The sequence below is a fragment of the Schistocerca americana genome, chromosome X (genome assembly GCF_021461395.2).
Source record: "Schistocerca americana isolate TAMUIC-IGC-003095 chromosome X, iqSchAmer2.1, whole genome shotgun sequence".
Classification (NCBI taxonomy): domain Eukaryota; kingdom Metazoa; phylum Arthropoda; class Insecta; order Orthoptera; family Acrididae; genus Schistocerca; species Schistocerca americana.
In genome coordinates this window covers 810,080,901-810,103,255 of record NC_060130.1, presented here as the reverse complement: position 1 = coordinate 810,103,255, position 22,355 = coordinate 810,080,901, and the positions used below count along the sequence as shown (strand labels likewise).

At 39.7% G+C, this 22,355-nt stretch overlaps 1 protein-coding gene across 1 annotated transcript in view; it reads left to right on the top strand.

The window, feature by feature from the left end:
• Positions 1 to 22,143, top strand: part of LOC124555488 (mothers against decapentaplegic homolog 3-like) — a 223,072-nt gene extending 200,929 nt beyond the window's left edge. The window contains exon 7 of the mRNA XM_047129411.1: positions 19,132 to 22,143. Coding sequence (XP_046985367.1) covers positions 19,132 to 19,255 — 124 coding nt within the window. The 3' untranslated portion in view covers positions 19,256 to 22,143. The remainder of the gene's footprint in view (positions 1 to 19,131) is intronic.
• Positions 22,144 to 22,355: the final 212 nt, after the last annotated feature.

Here is a 22,355-nt window from a genome sequence, read left to right as displayed (position 1 = left end):
AGGAGATGGTGGTGGTTGTGGTTAGTGTTTAACGTCCCGTCGACAACGAGGTCATTAGAGATGGAGCGCAAGCTCGGGTTAGGGAAGGATTGGGAAGGACATCGGCTGTGCCCTTTCAAAGGAACCATCCCGGCATTAGCCTGAAACAATTTAGGGAAATCACGGAAAACCTAAATCGGGATCCACAGGAGAGAATAGTACTTGAGGTACCTGTGGTACCAGTATCACAGGTACATGACTCTCGGGAGCTTGTGCAACACACCGATTCACAGTAGTTGCCAATTCTTTGACAGTTGCTAGGGCGATTTCCAGCTGCTTACGAACATCAACCAACTCGTCCTTTGTTCAAGAACGCCATTCACAGTGGGGCTGCATTTTGGCTGGTGCAATCTATTACAAGGCAGTGAACAAATACCTTTAAATTAAGCCTGCTGATCATCTGTTGAGAAAAAAAATTTGCTAATTTCCTGTAAGAATTGAAGCAAATACACAAAACGAGATATCTATTAAAGCAACACAAAAACCTGTGGTAACAATTACTAGTTTCCTAAAACGTTTTGAGGTTAATTATAGTTGTTAGCGAACTCGAAAACTTAGTTAATTTACAATAAATTCAGATTAGAGGGCTACTCCTCTTTAAGGGAAAACTAGATGTAACAATATGTTAGTTTGAATATCTGCTACAGTAACCAAATCACAAGCTCCGATTGCCTACTAATTGCTCGTAGATTATGAAAAGGTCAATGGTAGCTTCTGATAATTCTCACAAATGCACATTTATTTGCGTTGATATACGATGAAATTCAGGAGTGATGTATTCTTTGGCAGACCAGTGAACCACAAACACTGATTTCCTGTGGAATAGGTTATGTCTCCAAAATACTTGAACTGGTAACTTATGAAAATATGGTTTTTAAGTGCCTGAAAATTCTAAAAAATAAACGATTTCTCACGTAATTGTATGGAGATGGCGACAGTGAAACTGTCCTGAACAGAGAATTTGTGGAAGGGTACTTCAGATAGTGACAGTAGTACATTTTGACCATGAAGTAGATCGTGGGCCATTGTAGAAGGTCCGTCCCATATTACTTTCCTGCGTTTATCGTTGTGTCCACTAACGTGTGAGGTAGAGCACCAGGCATTCCAGGGAGTATCTACCTAGGCTTGATGGTTTTAATGTAATGTAACAAATCCAGGGACACAAAGGCGGTATTGTAGATAATTTTCACGATTTGCAAGAGGGGTAAAACTGTACGTAGTGATGGCAGGAAACATTACGTTGGTATTTGTTAAGTCATATGCAAGTGGGTAGCCTTGTGTAACTTGTATAAAGTGACATGATCACATCAGTCTTGCCGACAGCTCAAGTGGCAATCAAGCTGAAGAAGTTCTAGAGTCACGTGTCGAGGGGTAGGGGTCGACCCTTGCACGAGGTGAAGAACACAGTGCAAACTGACAATAAAGGACAGTGCCTGATGTAGACTTGTAACAGGTGTAGTGTGACACTGGTGTAAAAATGATTGCGTTCACAACATGCGATACATAGATTGTATAATGTAGAGTAATAGTGATTATAGCCAACAATTAAGTGAGTGTTTCCCGGGGCATAGGAGCAGAGACAGGCAGAGCATTATTGCATGTGCTAGGCAGCAGTAAAATAATGAGCTTACAGGAAGAGGAAGGCAGTGACTGGAAAAGTGGCAGTTATCAAAGTGACTGGAAAAGTGGTGTTATCAAAGAGACTTGAGTTTTGACCCAGTGTTGGGTACAAGTGGATATTAACTCAGCCAAGCACTGTGGCTTTATATTACAGAAGATGTGGAAACAATGATGTTCATCCTGTTGTGCAGGATAACATGAAACAGTCGAGTACTCAGTAGGGCATAGGACAAATAAGTATATGGTGAGAGAATATGTTGGTGGAGGAAGTGTGATTGATAAACAGTAGGGAGGGGTTTCCACACTAATAACCAGTATAGCTTTGACAGTAATGACCTAGGAGTAGGCGTGCGGAACGATTTGAAGTGGAATGATCATATAAAATTAATTGTTGGTAAGGCAGGTACCAGGTTGAGATTCATTGGGAGAGTCCTTGGAAAATGTAGTCCATCAACAAAAGAGGTGGCTTACAAAACACTCGTTCGACCTACACTTGAGTATTGCTCATCAGTGTGGGATCCGTACCAGCTCGGGTTGACGGAGGAGATAGAGAAGATCCGAAGAAGAGCGGCGCGTTTTGTCACAGGGTTATTTGGTAAGCGTGATAGCATTACGGAGATGTTTAGCAAACTCAAGTGTCAGACTCTGCAAGAGAGGCGCTCTGCATCGCGGTGTAGCTTGCTGTCCAGGTTTCGAGAGGGTGCGTTTCTGGATGAGGTATCGAATATATTGCTTCCCCCTACTTACTCCTCCCGAGGAGATCATGAATGTAAAATTAGAGAGATTCGAGTGCGCACGGAGGCTTTCCAGCAGTCGTTCTTCCCGCGAACCATACGCAAGTGGAACAGGAAAGGGAGGTAATGACAGTGGCATGTAAAGTGCCCTCCGCCACACACCATTGGGTGGCTTGCGGGGTATAAATATAGATGTAGATAGAACAACGAGCACTTGTTATTTGGGCAGAAAAAGGTGCAGAACCAAGAGAACATTTACTGCGTTGTTAACATAGGTGTTGGCATTGTTGTGTATGGAGCCATGGCATCCGATTGAGGCAGTAGTGCACTCATAATTCATGTGAGATGTGTGTGTACCTGTATATAGAGGAAAGGTACCACGACAGCTCAGGGCACGAAGATGAAAATCAAATAAATGCCCCGAACAACTGAGGGGTCTCTGTGGTCGCTATTCACATTGTGCTAGGTGCACACTCTGGAGGAGAGTTAACGGTAAAAGTGAAAATGGTATGTGGTCACAGTTTTCAAGGAGTAACATATCAGAGTGACCTTCACATACTTGACTGAGAGGGCGGTCAGTGACATTGACTGATAGAAACAGCCCTGAGTCGTGATGTTTAGATTAGTTTGTGGCAAACCTTAGTGTGGACTGGAAGGTAGAGGTTTTCTCTCTAATGTTATGCAATGTAACACTGACCACCTATCTAGCTAGTTGTTTAAGATGATGTTCATACCTACTGATCTCATAGGTCCTCAGAGAATAGTTAGGTAAATGCTGTGGCAAGGGAGAAGTGATACCTCATTGTGTAGACTAGGATAGAGAGATAGAACTGGTACTGTCGGAATGGTGGTGTCAATTGTTTGCTCTGTGACAGAAAAGGAAAAATAGAATAGAAGCAAAAAATACAGTGGTAGGCTAAGGAATAAAAGGGGAGGCCTTAAAAATTGACTGTGGTGGCATGCAATTACAAACGCCCACCATGGTTGCACTCTCAGACTAGGTGAATGTACATTGTGCCTCATCAGTAGCGTGTCATTGCAAAACTGTTCCTGTATCTCTGGGTTTACCACGGGCAAGAACAAACTTCTCAACACTCACTAGCTGGCCGGTTATCAGGTTAAAGAGCTAGGGTGGTATTTTCTCTATGGAACAAATATAATAATCTTTCAAATGCAAAAGATCAAGGTACTAAAATGTAGACTTTCACGGCCGGAAATATCACGTCCATTATAATTATCCGGGCTGTTATGCTGTGGTCGGTTGATGAATTCTGTGTCGATTCCCAACGTTGCTCTATGACAGACTGTCAGTAGCGAGCCAGTGGGTGTGTTGGACCTTCCATTGAGCTACGGACCACCTTGAAGATGTCTCCCGCAGTCAGAGACGAAACGTTGGGAATCGACACAGAATTCATCAACCGACCATGGCATAACAGCCCGGATAATTATAATGGACAAAAGAGCAAGGTACCATCTCACTTTTCACACGTAGTTCACAAGGTAATATTAACATACATGTTCACTGGTTGGATGGAAGTTTATGTTCAGGCAATCTCTGCCAGTTCTTGTGGGAACTGTAGTGGTATTAGCACTTGAAGGGGCAGATGCAGCAATAGCGTAACCACAATTATGGAAGCAATACCCATATAACCTTTCACAATAAACAGACATAGGGGCTCTAGTTCATATCGCATAAGGATTTCTAGGCTTATAGAACGATAACAGATGTAAACAGAAGAGATACATCAATATTAACTTGAATAACTTGTTCAAACCTTTAACCTAATCAACTATAGAAGGGGGATACCCTAATAACCTATGCAACATTGTTAACTTCCCCAAGAGAACATTATTTCCAACATGGTTTACACCTCACAAATGAAGTATGGGGGAAAACCTACAGGAAATTAATAGACTTTCTGCTACCAGTCATATAAGTTACTTAACTTGGGTTGGCTGCCCTCAGTTATCTTCCATTTAGCTTTAACTAACCTCAAGGGACACAAAAGGAGGGAGCTGTCATGAACTTGGAGACTAACATGAAGTTGATGCATCATTAACGGATTCAATAACTTTATTGTTGGAAATCTTCCATTCGGTCTGTGTTTGCATAGAAAAACAATAATATGGGAATTGTGAGTTGGCCTTGATGCAAAACACTTTTTTATTTGTTTACTTATTTATCCCCAAACTAGTTTCAGTGACAAATACCGTCATCATCAGTGGGTTCTTTAAATGTTATGGCATGTTTTTAGCATTGTTGTCGTTCTTTGCAGCATATTTTCTGTCCCTTTTCTGTTGCCGTTTTCCTCAGTGTACATCACGTCATCTGAAAGTTCGTTGGATGGCTTGCAGCTAATTCTATACACAGAAAAACAAAAGTTTCACATTTCGTTTATAATCCAAAACATTACACCATGACATCAGAGTGGAAGTGAGTTGCGATGGAGACAGTCACAGGCAGGTGAGAGTGTTTTGTGTTGCAAAGCAAAACATGGTTGATTGGCATTGCAAAGCAGAGCCAGCTTGGCGCAGTATAGCAACAGTCAGTGCTGCAGGATGCTAGTGGAAGGACAGAAAGCCTTTCCTCACATGCCACCGCTATGGAAGTGTTAAAGAGTATGTGCATTAAGCCCTAAACAAACGTAGTCTGAAGAGTATATGTACCCAGCCATTCATGTACTAGATAATTCATGTCTTGTCTTAGTATCATGGCCTATACACCATGTGGCACTGGAATGACATCCCAGGATGCAGCACGGGGTCCACTATTTGACCACGAGACAGGGAAGCCTCTCCTGAGTCACAAGGGAGCTGCCTGCTTGTTGGAGGAATTCACAGCCATCGTCAGCTGCACTACCACGGTGTCATGACAGTCGCAGATGTCACTGACAGCAGCATTCTAATGATGCCATGCTTAGCAATGGTTTTTGCGCTGTCAGCAGTGCCACATGTCGCCTGTTTTGCATGAGAGGCAACTGGACACCTCCACCAAGCTGTTCCTGATGTCCTACGGCTGAGGTCTGGAATAAAGAAATTGATTGAACAGATCTACTGTCATCTTGACATCTCATCGCACACTCCACGGATGCCTACCCAAGGGTCATTTAACAGTGTGTAGGACACACATTTGCCATATTTAAGTCTGTTGGGTGCACATTGAGCTACTGATGAGTCAGTGTTGAATTCACGTGTCACAAAAGCAATTTCAAATGACTTATCTATGTGAAGAACCTAGCTTAAATTAAGATCGGACTTTGTGATTAGTATTAATATCGTTGAGCCTCATCTTCTTGGTATTGCCTCTAATTTGTTATCTTCACGATGAAAACTTTGTATGTGTTTTTTAAATTATAACAGATGCAACATCACTGTTTTTAGTTTCACATGGTCATGCATGTATTAACTTTAAACTCATCAGTTGCACAGTGACCTGCTTCCTAATTGTGGTGTTAACATAGCACAAAAATCAGGCTAGCCCACACATTCAGTGACTCTTGTCATGAACTTCCTCCTTTCATAAAATCACAGTTTACAGAAGGACAGACAGTTCAGCACCATTCAGTTTTAGTCAGTAGTTATACTGAAGAGCCAAAGAAACTGGTACATCTGCCTAATATAGTGTAGGGCCCCCGCGAGCGAGCATGCAGAAGTGCCGCAACACAACGTGGCATGGACTCTGCTAATGTCCGAGGTAGTGCTGGAGGGAATTGACACCATGAATGCTGCAGGGCTGTTCATAAATCCGTAAGATCTCTTGTGAACAGGACGTTCAAGGCATCCCAGAAATGCTTGTTTATGTTCATGTCTGGGGAGTTTGGATTCCAGCAGAAGTGTCTAAACTCAAAAAAGTGTTCCCGGACCCACCCTGTAGCAATTCTGGGCGTGTGTCGTGTTGCATTGTCCTGCTGGAATTGCCAAAGTCCCCCGGAATGCACAATGGACATGAATGTATGCAGGTGATCAGACAGGTGTCACCTGTCAGTTGTATCTAGATATATCAAGTGTCCCATATCATTCCAGCTGCACATGCCCCATACCACTACAGAGCCTCCACAAGCTTGAACAGACTCCAGCTGACATGCAGGGTCCATGGATTCATGAGGTTGCTTAAATACCCGTACATGTCCATCCACTTGATACAATTTGAAACGAGACTTGTCCGATCACGCAACATGCTTCCAGTCATCAACAGTCATGTGTCGATGTTGACGGGCCCAGACGAGGCGTAAAGCTTTGTTTCGTGCAGTCATCAAGGGCACATGACTGGGCCTTCGGCTTCAAAAGCCCATATCGATGATGTTTCATTGACAGATTCACATCCGACAGTTGTTGATGGTCCAGCATTGAAATCTGCAGCAATTTGTGGAAGGTTGCACTTCTGTCATGCTGAACAATTCTTTTCAGTCATCATTGGTCTCATTCTTGCAGGATCTTTTTCCAGCAACAGCAATGTCAGAGATTTGATGTTTTACCAGATTCCTGATATTCACGGTACACTTGTGAAATGGTCATACAGGAAAATCCGCACTTCATCGTTACCTCGGAAATGCTTGTCTCATCGAATAAGCATGCCTATACCAGTTTCTTTGGCGCTTCAGTGTATATCCTGTGTGACACAAATCAAAACACTTACGAACTGGAGTCTGGTCGTACTCGCAACAACCAAATTGTAGGTGCAGTAGTTTCACACAGCCACTTCATTAACAAGCTAAACAACACACAAATGTTAATTGTTCCATATATGATGGCAGATGGACTTTTATATCTTTCACTACTTACCTTGATCTGATAGAGCACAAAGATGCATTGAAAGGTTAAATGAACACTTTCTAGGCACCAACTTTACTACACAATTGTGGATACCAACCCAATGATGTTAGTATGGTCATATTCTAGCATGAACTTTACTACAATAATTTGATTCACGTAATGAGTAGTTAGAAAAATACAAAAAGTTATGGAAATATTTTGTATGTCGATACTAGAAATTATCTGTTTACAAGTTTGGTTTCCATATTTGAAATTATGATAAATTATGCAAATTTTTAATTAGTGGCTTAATTTATTAACAAAGGCAACAAAAGTATAATGATAAACTTGGGAATTAAATGGATATAATGGCACAAAAGACAACAGTAATTTTAGGAGTGTCTAAACTTTAATTCTAATAATCTTTTAAACTAGTTAGTTTCCTGAAAATTAAAATGTATCACTGTGAAGTCTGGATTCCTGGCTGCCTAATGATAAATGATAAGTGCCAATAATCTCAAAAATGCTAATTAGCTCAGTGAAAATCTACCATTAAACACCATTAAAGATACTGCCTACAGGAAAATAAGAGACCTTTGGAGGAAAGAGAACCACTTGTATGAATATCAAGAGCTCAGATGGAAACCCAGTTCTAACCAAAGAAGGGAAAGCAGAAAAGTGGGAGTATATAGAGGGTCTATACAAGGGTGATGTACTTGAGGACAATATTATGGAAATGGAAGAGGATGTAGATGAAGATGAAATGGGAGATATGATACTGCGTGAAGAGTTTGACAGAGCACTGAAAGACCTAAGTCGAAACAAGGCCCCGGGAGTAGACAACATTCCATTAGAACTACTGACAGCCTTGGGAGAGCCAGTCCTGACAAAACTCTACCATCTGGTGAGCAAGATGTATGAGACAGGCGAAATACCCTCAGACTTCAAGAAGAATATAATAATTCCAATCCCAAAGAAGGCAGGTGTTGACAGATGTGAAAATTACTGAACTATCAGTTTAATATAAGTCATAGCTGCAAAATACTAACGCGAATTCTTTACAGACGAATGGAAAAACGTGTAGAAGCCGACCTCAGCGAAGATCAGTTTGGATTCCGTAGAGATATGGGAACATGTGAGGCTATACTGACCCTACGACTTATCTTAGAAGCTAGATTAAGGAAAGGCAAACCTACTTTTCTAGAATTTGTAGACTTAGAGAAAGCTTTTGACAATGTTGACTGGAATACTCTCTTTCAAATCCTGAAGGTGGCAGGGGTAAAATACAGGGAGCGAAAAGCTATTTACAATTTGTACAGAAACCAGATGGTGGCTATAAGAGTCGAGGGACATGAAAGGGAAGCAGTGGTTGGGAAGGGAGTGAGACAGGGTTGTAGGCTCTCCCCGATGTTATTCAATCTGTATATTGAGTAAGCAGTAAAGGAAACAAAAGAAAAATTTGGAGTAGGTATTAAAATCCAGGGAGAAGAAATAAAAACTTTGTGGTTCGCCGATGGCATTGTAATTCTGTCGGAGACAGCAAAGGACTTGGAAGAGCAGTTGAACGGAATGGACAGTGTCTTGAAAGGAGGATATAAGATGAACATCAACAAAAGCAAAACAAGTATAATGGAATGTAGTCGAATTATGTCGGGTGATGCTGAGGGAATTAGATTAGGAAATGAGACACTTGAAGTAGTAAAGGAGTTTTGCTATTTGGGGAGCAAAATAACTGATGATGGTCGAAGTAGAGAGGATGTAAAATGTAGACTGGCAATGGCAAGGAAAACATTTCTGAAGAAGAGAAATTTGTTAACATCGAGTATAGGTTTAAGTGTCAGGAAGTTGTTTCTGAAAGTATTTGTATGGAATGTAGCCATGTATGGAAGTGAAACATGGACGATAAATAGTTTGGACAAGAAGAGAATAGAAGCTTTTGAAATGTGGTGCTACGGAAGAATGCTGAAGACTAGATGGGTAGATCACATAACTAATGAGGAAGTATTGAATAGCATTGGGGAGAAGAGAAGTTTGTGGCACAACTTGACTAGAAGAAGGGATTGGTTGGTAGGACATGTTCTGAGGCATCAAGGGATCACCAGTTTAGTATTGGAGGGCAGCGTGGAGGGTAAAAATCATAGAGGGAGACCAAGAGATGAATACACTAAGCAGATTTAGAAGGATGTAGGTTGCAGTGGGTACTGGGAGATGAAGAAGCTTGCACAGGATAGAGTAGCATGGAGAGCTGCATCAAACCAGTCTCAGGACTGATGACCACAACAACAACAACAACAACATGAGAATTTCAGTTATTCATTACTATTAATGCTGTTTCCATAAAAACTAAATACATCACTATAATCTTTCTATTAAGTTATCATCTGAATAATGAATTTGCATGATACACTACATATGTATGATGTGTTGGTTCAATTAATACATGTGAACTCAAATAGGAGGAAAGATGACGTTCTTTTTGTAGTAAACAACTGCAAAAATTTAGAGAACCAACATTTGAAACTGGCTGCAGAATGATTCTACTGCCGCCAATGTATATAGGACCACAAAGATCAGATAAGATAAATTAGGGTCATATGGAGGCATGTAAACACTATAATCTTTCTATTAAGTTATCATCTGAATAATGAATTTGCATGATACACTACATATGTATGATGCGTTGGTTCAATTAATACATGTGAACTCAAATAGGAGGAAAGATGACGTTCTTTTTGTAGTAAACAACTGCAAAAATTTAGAGAACCAACATTTGAAACTGGCTGCAGAATGATTCTACTGCCGCCAATGTATATAGGACCACAAAGATCAGATAAGATAAATTAGGGTCATATGGAGGCATGTAAACAGTTGTTTTTCCTGCTTTGTTTGTGAATGGAACAGGAATGGAAGTGACGTAGTAGTAGTAGTAGTAGTAGTAGTACAAGATACCCTCTGCCATGCACCATGCTGTGGCTTATGGAGTCTGTACTTAGCTGTAGATGTATAACTAGACTCAAAATGAAAAATGAGGTAAAACATTAATTATTAATAAGAGTGCAACAGTTGTAGGTGGGATAGTTCTAGCTTGTTCTGTTTCAGCTTGCCAAAAGCATTAGCTCCAAACCTTCTGCTCAGGAACTAGATGCGCAACTGTATTGCAAATCAAAGATTGCAGAAATTTCCACTGCCATCTAATATCCTGTTGGTTGGCCAAACAGAATTTATACGACCTTTCCACATTCTTACGACACTGGTTGAAATTTAGTGTAATAGCAACTATATGAATTTGCATCTCGAAATGAGTGAACAATCAATCTAACAAGATGTCAAATGACAAGCTAAAAAGTTCTACTAGTGCGCATAATTCGTGAACCAACTCAGAAATGGAACTACTAGAAGACAGTAACAAAGCAGATTGTACATGAGTATCAGAAATGCTATTATCCTTGCAGTACACCATAAATTAGTGGAGCCATGTGTTCTAAGTTATTTTTGAATCATCAAACTCTGGAAACACTGATGCTGACAACGTAAGTATGAACAGTGTTAGTGCTGTAGGTGGAACATCGTTCTGTTCTGCTACACACTTCAGCTGATCCATCTGCTGTTTCTGTAGTGTCTCAAACTATCTCTGAATATGCTGTTCTCGTTGCAGAATCAGATGCTGCTGCCACATTTCTGTAAACTTTGCATCATCTTAATTCAAGTCCAGTTTGTTTACCTTAGTGCCACCTCATTCAGTAGTCAGCTGAGATGATAGTATGGTCCCAAATTGAGAGTGCTGGGCTTCATCTGATAGCTATACTCACTATAGAAACTTGGGGAGCTAACGCCTTTCATGCTGAGGAAAGTTGCATAGCGATCAAGTGCTGGACGTGTTTGGAAGCAACATATTTTCAATTCTACTGTTCAAACACTTTAGGATGGTCTCCTCAATCACGAACATAGTTGATTCCCTGCTCCACCTTAGCTCAGTGAAGTTAATACTGCATCCAGGGATGTTGTCAACATTTAACCATGTCAGTAGAATGGGGAAAAATCAAAACACCATATTGCTAGTGCTATAAAAGTCCACAAAATTCAAATGATTATTAAGCAAATTAACTGTATTTAACATTATTTCTGTGTGTTTTTATGATAAATGATGTGTTGGTAAATGTGCCAACACCTTGTAGATAGAGGCGGCCTAAATGCACGCTATCTAACGCAGACGGGCGTGAATTCTGGAACAGGATACGTTATGACTGCTATAAAGAAAATACGTAGCTTTGGAATATACTTAACTTTTAATCACTCCTTGTGATACATCTCTCTTGACTATACAAATGAGACTCGTAAGATACATGCACTGTTACAATTGGCGCCTTGCTAGGTCGTAGCCATTAACTTAGCTGAAGGCTATTCTAACTGTCTCTCGGCAAATGAGAGAAAGGCTTCGTCAGTGTAGTCGCTAGCAACGTCGTCGTACAACTGGGGCGAGTGCTAGTCCGTATCTCGAGACCTGCCTTGTGGTGGCGCTCGGTCTGCGATCACACAGTGGCGACACGCGGGTCCGACATGTACTAAATGGACCGCGGCCGATTTAAGCTACCACCTAGCAAGTGTGGTGTCTGGCGGTGACACCACAATAAATAATGCTGAAAATGTACAGTAAGCATGCACTAAAAACATCTGCTGCTAAGATGCTGATTTACAACTAGTTATTATTATCATCCTTCCACTCATCTATCTGATGTATCAATTTCCACGTGAAAGACAGGGAAAAAAGTCTGTTTTATAAATACAGTCAAAGACAAAAAAAAAAAAAATAGATGTGCTGAGGAGGAGTTACCTGAATTGGACAGAAATTAGTAGACGTGATGTACAAGTGCAGACAAACAAATGATTACAATTTCAGAAAAATTGGATGATTTATTCAAGAGAGAGAGCTTCACAAATTGAGCAAGTCCATAATGCATTGGTCCATCTGTGGACCTTTTGCAAACAGTTATTAAGATTGACATTGACTGATAGAGTTGTTGGATGTTCTCCTGAGGGATATCGTGCCAAATTCCAAATTCTGTTCAATTGTCACATTGGATCATTAGAATACTGAGCTGGTTGGAGGGCCCTGCCCATAATGTTCCAAAGTCTCTCTGTTGGGGAGAGATCCAACAAAGCTGTTGGCCAAGGTAGGGTTTGGCAAGCATGAGGGCAAGCAGTAGAAACTCTCGCTCTGGGTGAGCAGTCATTATCTTGCTGAAATGTAAGCACAGGATGGCTTGCCTTGAAGGTCAACAAAATGGGCCTAGAATATCGTCAACATACCACTGTGCCGTAAGGGCTGCAGACGACAACCAGAAGGGTCCTACTATGAAATGAAATGGCTCTCCAGGCCATAACTCCTGGTTTTCAGGCTGTATGGCAAGCGACTGCTATCTGGGGCACCTACAGATATGTCTTCGCTGGTCATTGGGGTTCAGTTCTAGGCAGGATTCATCACTGAAGAAAATTTTAATTCGGTCAGTGAGGGTCTAGTCCTGATGTGTCAGACACCACTGCAGACAAGTTTGTTTGTGTACAGAGGTCAATGGTAGTTGGTGCAAGGGACACTGTGAGCTTGGTCCCCTTTCTGTGAGTGGCCTAATAATATTCATTGTAGTCACTGAAGCACCTTTTGCATGTCAGATTGATGACAATGGTGAATTTAGGGCTCCAGGTGCCTCTCTGATGATTCCTCATTCCTCACGGTCTGCCGTCTCTCTAGGTCAACCGCTTCCTTCTTGGCACTGTGTTTGGCCACAGTTCACCCATTCCCACCAACATCGGCGAATAATGGCATTGCTCCTATTCAAATGTTGAGCGCTTCTACAACTCCTCCAACCGGCTTCTTTGAGCCCAACCACAAATCCTCTCTCAAATGCTGACACCTGCACATATTCTTCATGTGCCTGTCTGTGAGGCATAATTACTGTCCATCTGAGTACAGGGAATAAAATTCTCAAAGACTTTACACCCTGACATCAACATGTCCCCTGTTTACTATCCTTGGCAGCTGCATGGTGAAATTGGGCTGCAGCATCATACAGTAAACTCTGTATGATGCTGCATCATTTATATACCACTCTTATGATTTTACAACAAATTTATAACTATTTATTCATGACATGGACACTTGCACTTAAAAAGACTTACCATATACAAGATGTTTCTGGAAGGTACACATTGAACAAACTAATATACACTCTAAGACAAATAAATGAAAATTATGCACCTTGAAGAAGTTATGCAAATCGGTCAGAGATTGATATTCATACAGGTATCAATGTAAAATTGTAAACTCTGGCGGCCAATGGATACATTGATACCTGTATGAATATCAATCTCTGACCAATTTGCATAACTTCTTCATGGTGCATCATTTTTGTTTATTTGTCTTAGATTGTATATTAGTTTTTTGGGTGTGTACCTTCCAGAAACATCTTGTATATGGTAAGTCTTTTTAAGTGCAAGTGTCCATGTCATGAATAAATAGTTATAAATTTGTTGTAAAATCATAAGAGTGGTATATAAATGACATAATCAAAAATCATCCAAGTTTGTGGGCTGATGACATCATCATCATCATCATCATCATCAGATGCTTGTAATTTGTCTTGTGCAGTCATGTTTTTTTTTCTTTCTTTTTTTTTTTTTTTTTTAACTTGTTTGGTCCACCTGTGGACTATGGTGATTGTGTTTTTGCTGTCCTGTTGTCATCTGCTACTTGGCAGGTGTTCTTGGTTAAGTTTAGCAGCTGTTTCCTGGTCAGTACCTTCAGTTTTTCTGTTGCTCCTGTATTCCTTCATTTTCATACTGAGTTCTGTCTTGCATTCCTTGTACCATGTCCTGGTTCCATTCCAATTAACTTGTCTAAGGGATGTTATGAAGGTTCTCAACAGCTACATGATAGTCACCTCAGTTAGTTACTGTGCCTTGCCTGATATGAAGTTCTGCAACATTTTTCTCTATTTGCTTGATCCACAGGGATCCAGTGGCTTTACCCTTGTTGTTTACTGTGAAGATCTGTCAAGACAGTCAGTGGGGGTCCATTCTGTACAGGTGGCCATGGAAAGCTAGTCATCTTCTTCTGGTGGCAACAGTGATGTTTTCTTGGTGTTAGTAGAGTTCATGATTGGTTTGCATCATCATTTCCCATCTTGCAATATCCTTGGTTCCACTATCTTTCACAGAAATTTCCTTTCCTGTAATTCAAGGATTCTTATTGGAGGTCTTCTTGCTTACAGATAGACACTGTGCTGCATAGCACTGATGGTGTGACTGTTATGTTTTAGTGTCTTATTTTTATATTCTTCAGTAGATGTCTGGTATACCAGCCCAGATAGTCCGAGAGCCTGCCAGAAAGCACAGACCTCGATGACAGCCACGAGGCTGCACTGTTACAACCTGAGAATGCTGGTGCACCCATTGCAGCACTGGCTACAGAGCCATGCCTGTCTTGCCGGTGTGTCACCACTTGTGGCTGCTCTCTAAAGCCAGCAGCGCAGCAGTCAAGTTGGTGTCATTATTTCACCACGCTCTTGTATTGATCTCGCTGCACATCATTCTTGGTTCTGAATTCGCTTCATCGTGGGTTTTCAATCTTGGTGTACTCATTGGACGTGATATTCCACTGTACCATCTACATTGTGTGCCTTTCTTTTGTTGTGCCGTCTTGTGTACACTCGACAAATCTCTGTTGATGCCCTCGGCCAGTCAGTCAGTTTTCACTGGTTCTTGAGTTGTTCCCAGTCTTGTCAGAATCCGGTCACCATAAGATGTTGCGAGTCATACATTTTTCTGCAAGCATAGCATGCCTTATGAAGCTTTATTTTCGTGTGTTCAAGAGCTACCGTGTCACTGAAATCCAGTGTCCAAGGTACTTTATGGTTTAATCTCCTTCACCATGCTTGGCAGCACTGACTGTGATATTTCTAGGAGTGTCTTTAATACTGGTAATGAATTCATTCTCTCCAGTGTTGATCAAGATACTGGTTTTCCCTGCTATTAAATGCAGTGCTTGGATTTGCATAAAAGGCTCTTGCATGTTGTTTGGCAGTAAGACCAGTCCATCAGCAAAAGTCGGCCACTGAATCCTTAGGTAGTCTGCTTTGATTCCAACCATAATCTGGTATTTAATAATAGATCTTGTCCATTCTGTCACAATTTTTTCCAGGCGACAGTTAAATGAAATACCGTTTCCTTGCCTCACGTCTCTGTTGATTGGGAAGCTTGTAACATTCCCTAGGCTGATGTACCACTTTGTAACATCCCCTCTGCGGAATGACAAACACTAACTTATAATGCACTGGAACCCTTGCACTGTCTGGTATGGTGAGCAGTAGGTTTACAGGGTTGCGTGGCAGGTTCTCTCTGTGACTTACCTGTCCGGTGGCAGCAGTCTCGACTTGTAATTTCACCTGCCCTTATCTGCATTTCAGCCACTCGTACATTATTCGGCACCCTGCAGATTCTGGACTTAGCAAATACGTAGAATTAAGGTTTTGGGGAGGAATTCTGGTGATACTAAATAATGCAATGCAGCTCTGATAAAAACAGTTATATTCTAGAAACAAGTTGGCCTCAAAGTCCTTTGATACAATTTATTACAATCCAATTGCAAATTCATAGTTTGCACACCAGAATCCAGCCAGATAGCAGTCAGGTGGATGTGCCTCTCTAAGTGGGTTTAAGACCACTGTGGATACCAATTGCATTTGGTTGTCGTCTCAATCAGTCTAATCCTAATTGTGGTTGTGTTAATATAATTTACTCAACTGTCACACGGGTCTTTTAATGCACAAGGCCAGGATCTTGTGTTACCGGATGGCACAAAATTCAGTCTTTACTTACACTTGATACCTCACATAAAAATAAGCATAATCATAACCAATTGGTCCTAATGGTCATCGGCAGAAAACAAAAACAGAATTGCAACAGCAGGAGTGTGCACAGCAGCTGACTTACCGTGTTCAATGACTGTTGTATTGTTGCATGCAGTAAGCTTTGCTCTATTAACTACTTGCACCTATGCCTCAGTAATTGTCACATATTAAGATAAACATTCATTCACAGTCAAAATAACTTCACCACCCATGCAAGTGTTACTTTGTCATGGTCTTATTCAGATTTAGCCAAAAAGCAAAGCTTGGTTGGTAATCTTGCAGGAGCACAACTGCCAGCCATCCGTACTGCTCCCTGGTCGAACAGCTAGGCCTCAACAGTGGAGTGTTGTGTGCCCTTCTCCCCCACTAAACTGCTTGTGACATCAGCCACCATCTCTTCCCTGAAAACAGACACATTTTACCATATACTTTCCCTGTTGCTTTCTGCGCATACACGCTTTTGACTTACATTCTTCTGCAAATTTTACTCTGGCCCTCTGCACTAATTTAAAGTTTTTTCAAATGAACTTTTTTTTTTACCGCTCAGCAGCCTCTGGCTGGAACAGTCCACCTTCTCCATCGCCAAGGGGTGTCCACCTGTGAATGCTGTGTCGTATTTCTAAGTGACCCATGGCTTTTTTGTGTCATTCCGCCTTCACATTCTTGCAAGTCACTGTGTTGGCCTACAGAGCCTGACTCGGCACTTATCATAACCATTCGGCACACTACCTCTGCTGTGGCCATCCATTTGTGTTCCATTCCACTGCCTTCTAATTGGCACTCACTTAGTTAAAAAAGGCTAGAACTTTAGCTTCATTGCCCGTACAACAACCAGTTTTCTTTCTGAAGCCACCTCATATTCTTAGCTATTGAATTAAGTTCTTAATACTATTGCTTATCTGAAGCGTGGTAATTCATGCACAGCACTTTGCCACATTTCAAGCTCTCTGAGAATTGTTCTCTAAACTTTTATCTTGGATTTGGTGTTGTACTGGGTGCTCTGCACCAACCTATCGAGTTTTTAGTTGAGTCGTAGTTCTCTTAATATTCCAACGAGAGTGGTTCTATCCACAAAACCAGGAGCAATATTCCCTGTAGTTACATGGGTCTGTTTTGCTTCCTTTTTTGTGACTTGGGGGAAGGCCAGCCATCTGGGAGTTTCTTGCCAGACCATATCTCCACAGTTGCTATATGTATGTATGTATGTGTTATTATTATTATTGGTTTTGTTGAACACTTGATGTAATGACTCAGTATGTTGGTGTGTGACAATATTACAGTGATTCTGTTGAATAAAAAACTAGATGAATAAAATAAAATTGTTAATAAATAGTGGAAAGATCCATTATAATATGATTAAAAAATTGCTGAACAATCACGGGCAGCAGTCACTTTCATTAAATATCTGGGAATATGTTTATGGAGCAATTGGAAGTGGAACAGCAGCATAAAACAAATTGTAGCTTATTGCCACGTTTCAGGCTATCTGAGTATTGTTCTCTAAACTTTTATGTTGGATTTGGTGTTGTACTGGGTGCCCTGCACCAACCTACTGAGTTTTTAGTTGAGTCTTAATTCTATTAATATTCCAACGAGAGTGGTTCTATCCACAAAATCAGGAGCGATATTCCCTGTAGTTACCCAGGTCTGTTCTGTTACCTTTTTTGTGGCTTGGGGGTAACAGATAGGACCAGCCATCTTGGAGTTTGGGAGTTTCTTGCCAGCCCATATCTTCACAGTTGCTATATGTATGTATGTGTTATTATTATTATTATTGGTATTGTTGAACAATTGATGCAATGATGCAGTACGTGGGTATGGGACAATATTACAGTGATTGTGTTGAATAAAAAACAAGTTGAATAAAATAAAGTTGTCCATAAATAGTGGAAAGATCCATTATAATATCATTACAAAATTGTTGAACAATCACTGGAAGCAGTCACATGCATTAAATATCTGGGAGCATGTTTATGGAGCAATTAAAAGTGGAACAACAGCATAAAACAAATTGCAGGAAAGGGGGTGACAAATTGTGATTCTTTTGAAGGATCCTCAGGAAAAGTTGTCCACGCACAAAGATGACTTACAAGACCCTTGTTTGACCAATACTTGACCATTACTCATCTGTCTGAGACTCTTATCAATTGGGATTGATAGAGGAAATAGAGAAGATCCAAATAAGATAGCATGTTTCATCATAGGTTCATTTAATAAACGCAAAAACACCACAATGATGCTCGTTCAACTGCAGTGGCAGAGGCTACAAGAGGGGCACTGTGCCTCATGCTGTAGTTGACTGTTAAAATTCCAAGAATGCGTGTTCCAATAAGAGTCATTCAGTATATTGCTCCTCCTATGTATATCTCTTAGAAACAAGCCAAAATTAAAGAGATTCGAGACCACACACGGATTTATCAACAATCTTTCTTCCTGCACATTGTTGATGACTGGAACAGAATGTGGAGGAAATGCCTGTGGTAAAAAAGTACCCCTGCCACACATCGTAAGGTGTAGACGTAGATGTTGAGGTGGTTATAAAAATGGAAGATACTGAAAATAATATGCACTACACTAATTATTTTCAAAATTATTGTAATGGAAACTAAAAACTGATACATAATTGTGTTTTTAATCAAATGATAGACCATAATAAAAATTTTAATTTTGAACAGTACTGGTATATTACCCAGTGATGAAATTTGTCAATCTTTATACCGTTTTGAATCTGAGGCATTTTAACCATTTTAGAAGATTATATTTCATGATAGGATCTATTGCACATGAGTTGTCAATGAAAAAGCAATGACTTTTTTCCCTGTATTTCTTTTAGGTTTAATTATGATTGAAGTTTCAGTGTTTTATTAGTGTGTTTTGTCACAGTTGTTCATAAACAGTAATATTGTTCTTAAACTTGCTGAACATCACATTTTTCAGCATCTATTTGCATTTGTTGCAACTATTTATTGTGAGTCATTGTAAAGAATATATAGAACATTTAAAACATAGAAATGCTAACAATATCGTCACACATCATATTTAAGTAGTATCACTTACTAAGAATAAAATTACTATTTTGACAGACGCCAAACAGTGACGTCAACACCGTGCTGGATTGAACTCCATTTGAATGGACCACTGCAGTGGCTTGACAGGGTGCTGACACAGATGGGGTCACCACGATTACCGTGCAGTTCAATGTCCTGAAAAGGAACAGATGCTACTGTCTGCCCATTGACAGCCTGAGATTTAAGCATCTGTGCTGCATCCTACCATATGAGCTGTGTAGTTGTTTGTGCTTTTCACTTGTCTGTGTTCCTTAGTACTTGATGCTCAAGTGTTTTGTTTCTCATCAGGTGCTAAACCAAGTTTGTTGTCAAATTTATCTGTCAGTGATGATTGCTTCAGGAAATATGCATATAACAATTTGTTTTTGTTTTTACTGTTTTGTGCTTAGCTTTTGCAAATATGTAAATATATATTTCTCTGTTTCATATCTTTGTGTGCGGCATTTTATATTAAAGCCTGCAAAGATATACTATCCTTTCGTGCACATGTATAGTAAACATTACTCTTGTGTAACTGTTAATGGAACAGAATAGAAAGATAGACTGATTTTTCATAGTGGCAAAGTTTTGCTGTGTCTTAATGTAGCTTGTTTCAGGAATTATTACTTGTTTAGAGTTAAGAGTTTGAGATCACTGTGTTTTGTTACAATTATTTTTTATATTTGAGTGTCTCATGTTGGTTGACTGTACTACTTCTTCCTATTTATACCAAATACTACAAGTACTCATTAGCTGTCCAGGAAGCTGTAAAAGTAGCTTAATACATATGGACATTAAAGGTAACTAACTTTGTTATCAGTATTTGATAGAACTCTTGGAGGGATAAGTACTGAATGTATTGCTTCATGTGTTTATTGCATACCTTGAACACACTGTTCTCAGCAAGTGTTCTGTGCTGTATTGCACAATTTTATTTACTGCATTTTTGCTATTTATTTGACATAAGTATATTAGGAATAATTTGAGAGACTGTATGAATAATTTCAAGTATGCTTCTGCCTAATGGAAAAACAAGTACAGTGTATACTTAAAGAAGTGTGTAACTTTTAATACAGATAAGCTTTTTCTGAATGTACTCAACATCTAACTGGTGCTGTATTTTTGAAGAAGAGTATCTTTTTCTGCTGTGAAATATTGTGAAGTATGTCATATGGAATGGTATTCTGTAATTAAATGTAAACAAAAAGTATGCAGCTTCCTACAGAGTTGTTTATACATCATCTCTGCTGTTATTTCCTCACTGTGTGATAAGTTTTGGAAAGATGCTGGACAGGTAGTCAGCAGAAGCTAGTTACGTTCTCAAAGATTCAAAGATGATGATCTCATCCCTACTTTTATGTGTTTCTAATAGGGCCAGGGAATATTACTCATGGCAAATGGAGTTAATCCTGTCAGTTTTCTTATGCATGTGTGTGTACTTTATTGTATTTCTTTATGTTTATTTTTCTGTTTTCCTTCTCAATTTAATTGAAAACTTTCTTCTTCTTCTTCTTCTTCTTCTTTTCTTATTCTTCTTACAGATGAACCAGTACTTCTCAACATCCTTTACCATTAAGAAAAATGACAAAATGGACATAATTATTTTTGAGTGTTCTGCTCTGAAATTTAGTTTCATATTCTTCATTACTCACCATCTCCAATTTTTTCTTCTTTTTATTGTTCACTAAATTTCAACTGTTTAATTCACATAATAGTGGAGCACTTTAATTTCCTTTCTATCCTCCCATTTTTGTTGATTCAGGTAGAATTCTTATTTTGAAAGTAACTTCAGTCTGCTGTGAGTTGAACAAAACTCACTGAAATGTGGCTGGTCTGTTGTATACTCTGTCTTCCATTACTGTTTAAGTGTGGCCCTTTTAGTACACTATAAAGTACCAACAACAGTCACACTATTCTGCATTGAGGTAAGATGTACATACAAGTCCCTTTCTGCCACTTAAATTACGTTTGAGTTCTCTGTTTGCCAAAACCAATATTTTCAGGGTCATTTACGGTCATCATCTATAATTTCTCAAGTCAGTATTATTAATTGATTGGAGAAATGGCATATGCCCTAAACAGTTCTATTGGACATGTGCTGAAAAGATTGCATCACTTTTACACTAGACTCTCATCTTCATTTCACTTGTATCCAGCATCAAGTTGAGTTGACACATTTATGGTACTTCTCCACTTCACTTGGTTTTCCACCATTCTTCTTGTATAAGTGTTGTTCCAATCCAGGTTCCTTCTTCTTAAACTGGATCTCGATTGAGTCGATTCCTCTTGCTCCTGGCCTCCAGCATTCATTTTTGATATTCTTCAACCTTCCATTCCCTTTACCTGTCTGAACCATTTTAACCTACTCTTCTCTATTCTAATATTCGACTTGTGCACTCCATTTCATTCCTAACATCTACAGTTCTCAATCTCTCTGCCCCTTCGTTTTTCCCTAACATAATTGCTAGGAATTTCATTCCTGTGGCGTGGATTCAACTTCAACTCTCTTCTCTTCTTGTCCTTGTCCAGGACTTCAGTGCATATTTCAGTGTGGGTGTAAATTATGTCTTGTACAGCACTTCCTTACACTTCATGGCCACCTCTCTTCCCCAGACCAAGCCCATATACACTAGTAAAATGCATTGCTATGTTGTACCCATTTGCTGATTTCTGCCTCCATCCTTGGAATGCTTTCCCACTGGAATGGGTATTAAAATATGACATGGTAGCTGAAGCGTAGGGGAAAGAATCTAATTATGAAATATTACAAAAAAGTATTTTGCAGTTGAATGTATTCTGCTCAGAGAACTGGACTCAATACTGTGTTGTTATATGACCCCTTTTTTTCCATGACTATATTTAAAAATCCCTTAAGGTACATGTAGCAGTTCATTCATTGCATTCTGCGTGTATAATTTGAATCTTGAGTGTAGTCCTTGTACGAAGCAGAAGTTGCATTGATCAAATAAGACTGTCAAGTGTATACCATATTTGGCTAAAATTGTTGTATAAGGTATGCAAAATAAACAACCATTTTGCATTGACTAAGTTTCATGTATCCACTTTGTTAGCTCTCATTTCAGAAATTCTATATTGTAGATCAACATATTTGACACATCTTGTAACTATCCCAGTGTCAGTTTTCATTTATTTTTTATGTGTAGTCTTCATAATCATTTTATATGAAATTTAACAAAAATTTAAGTTTATGCAATCTACATACATTATGGAAAGAGGGTCATGCTCTTGCACCTATAAGG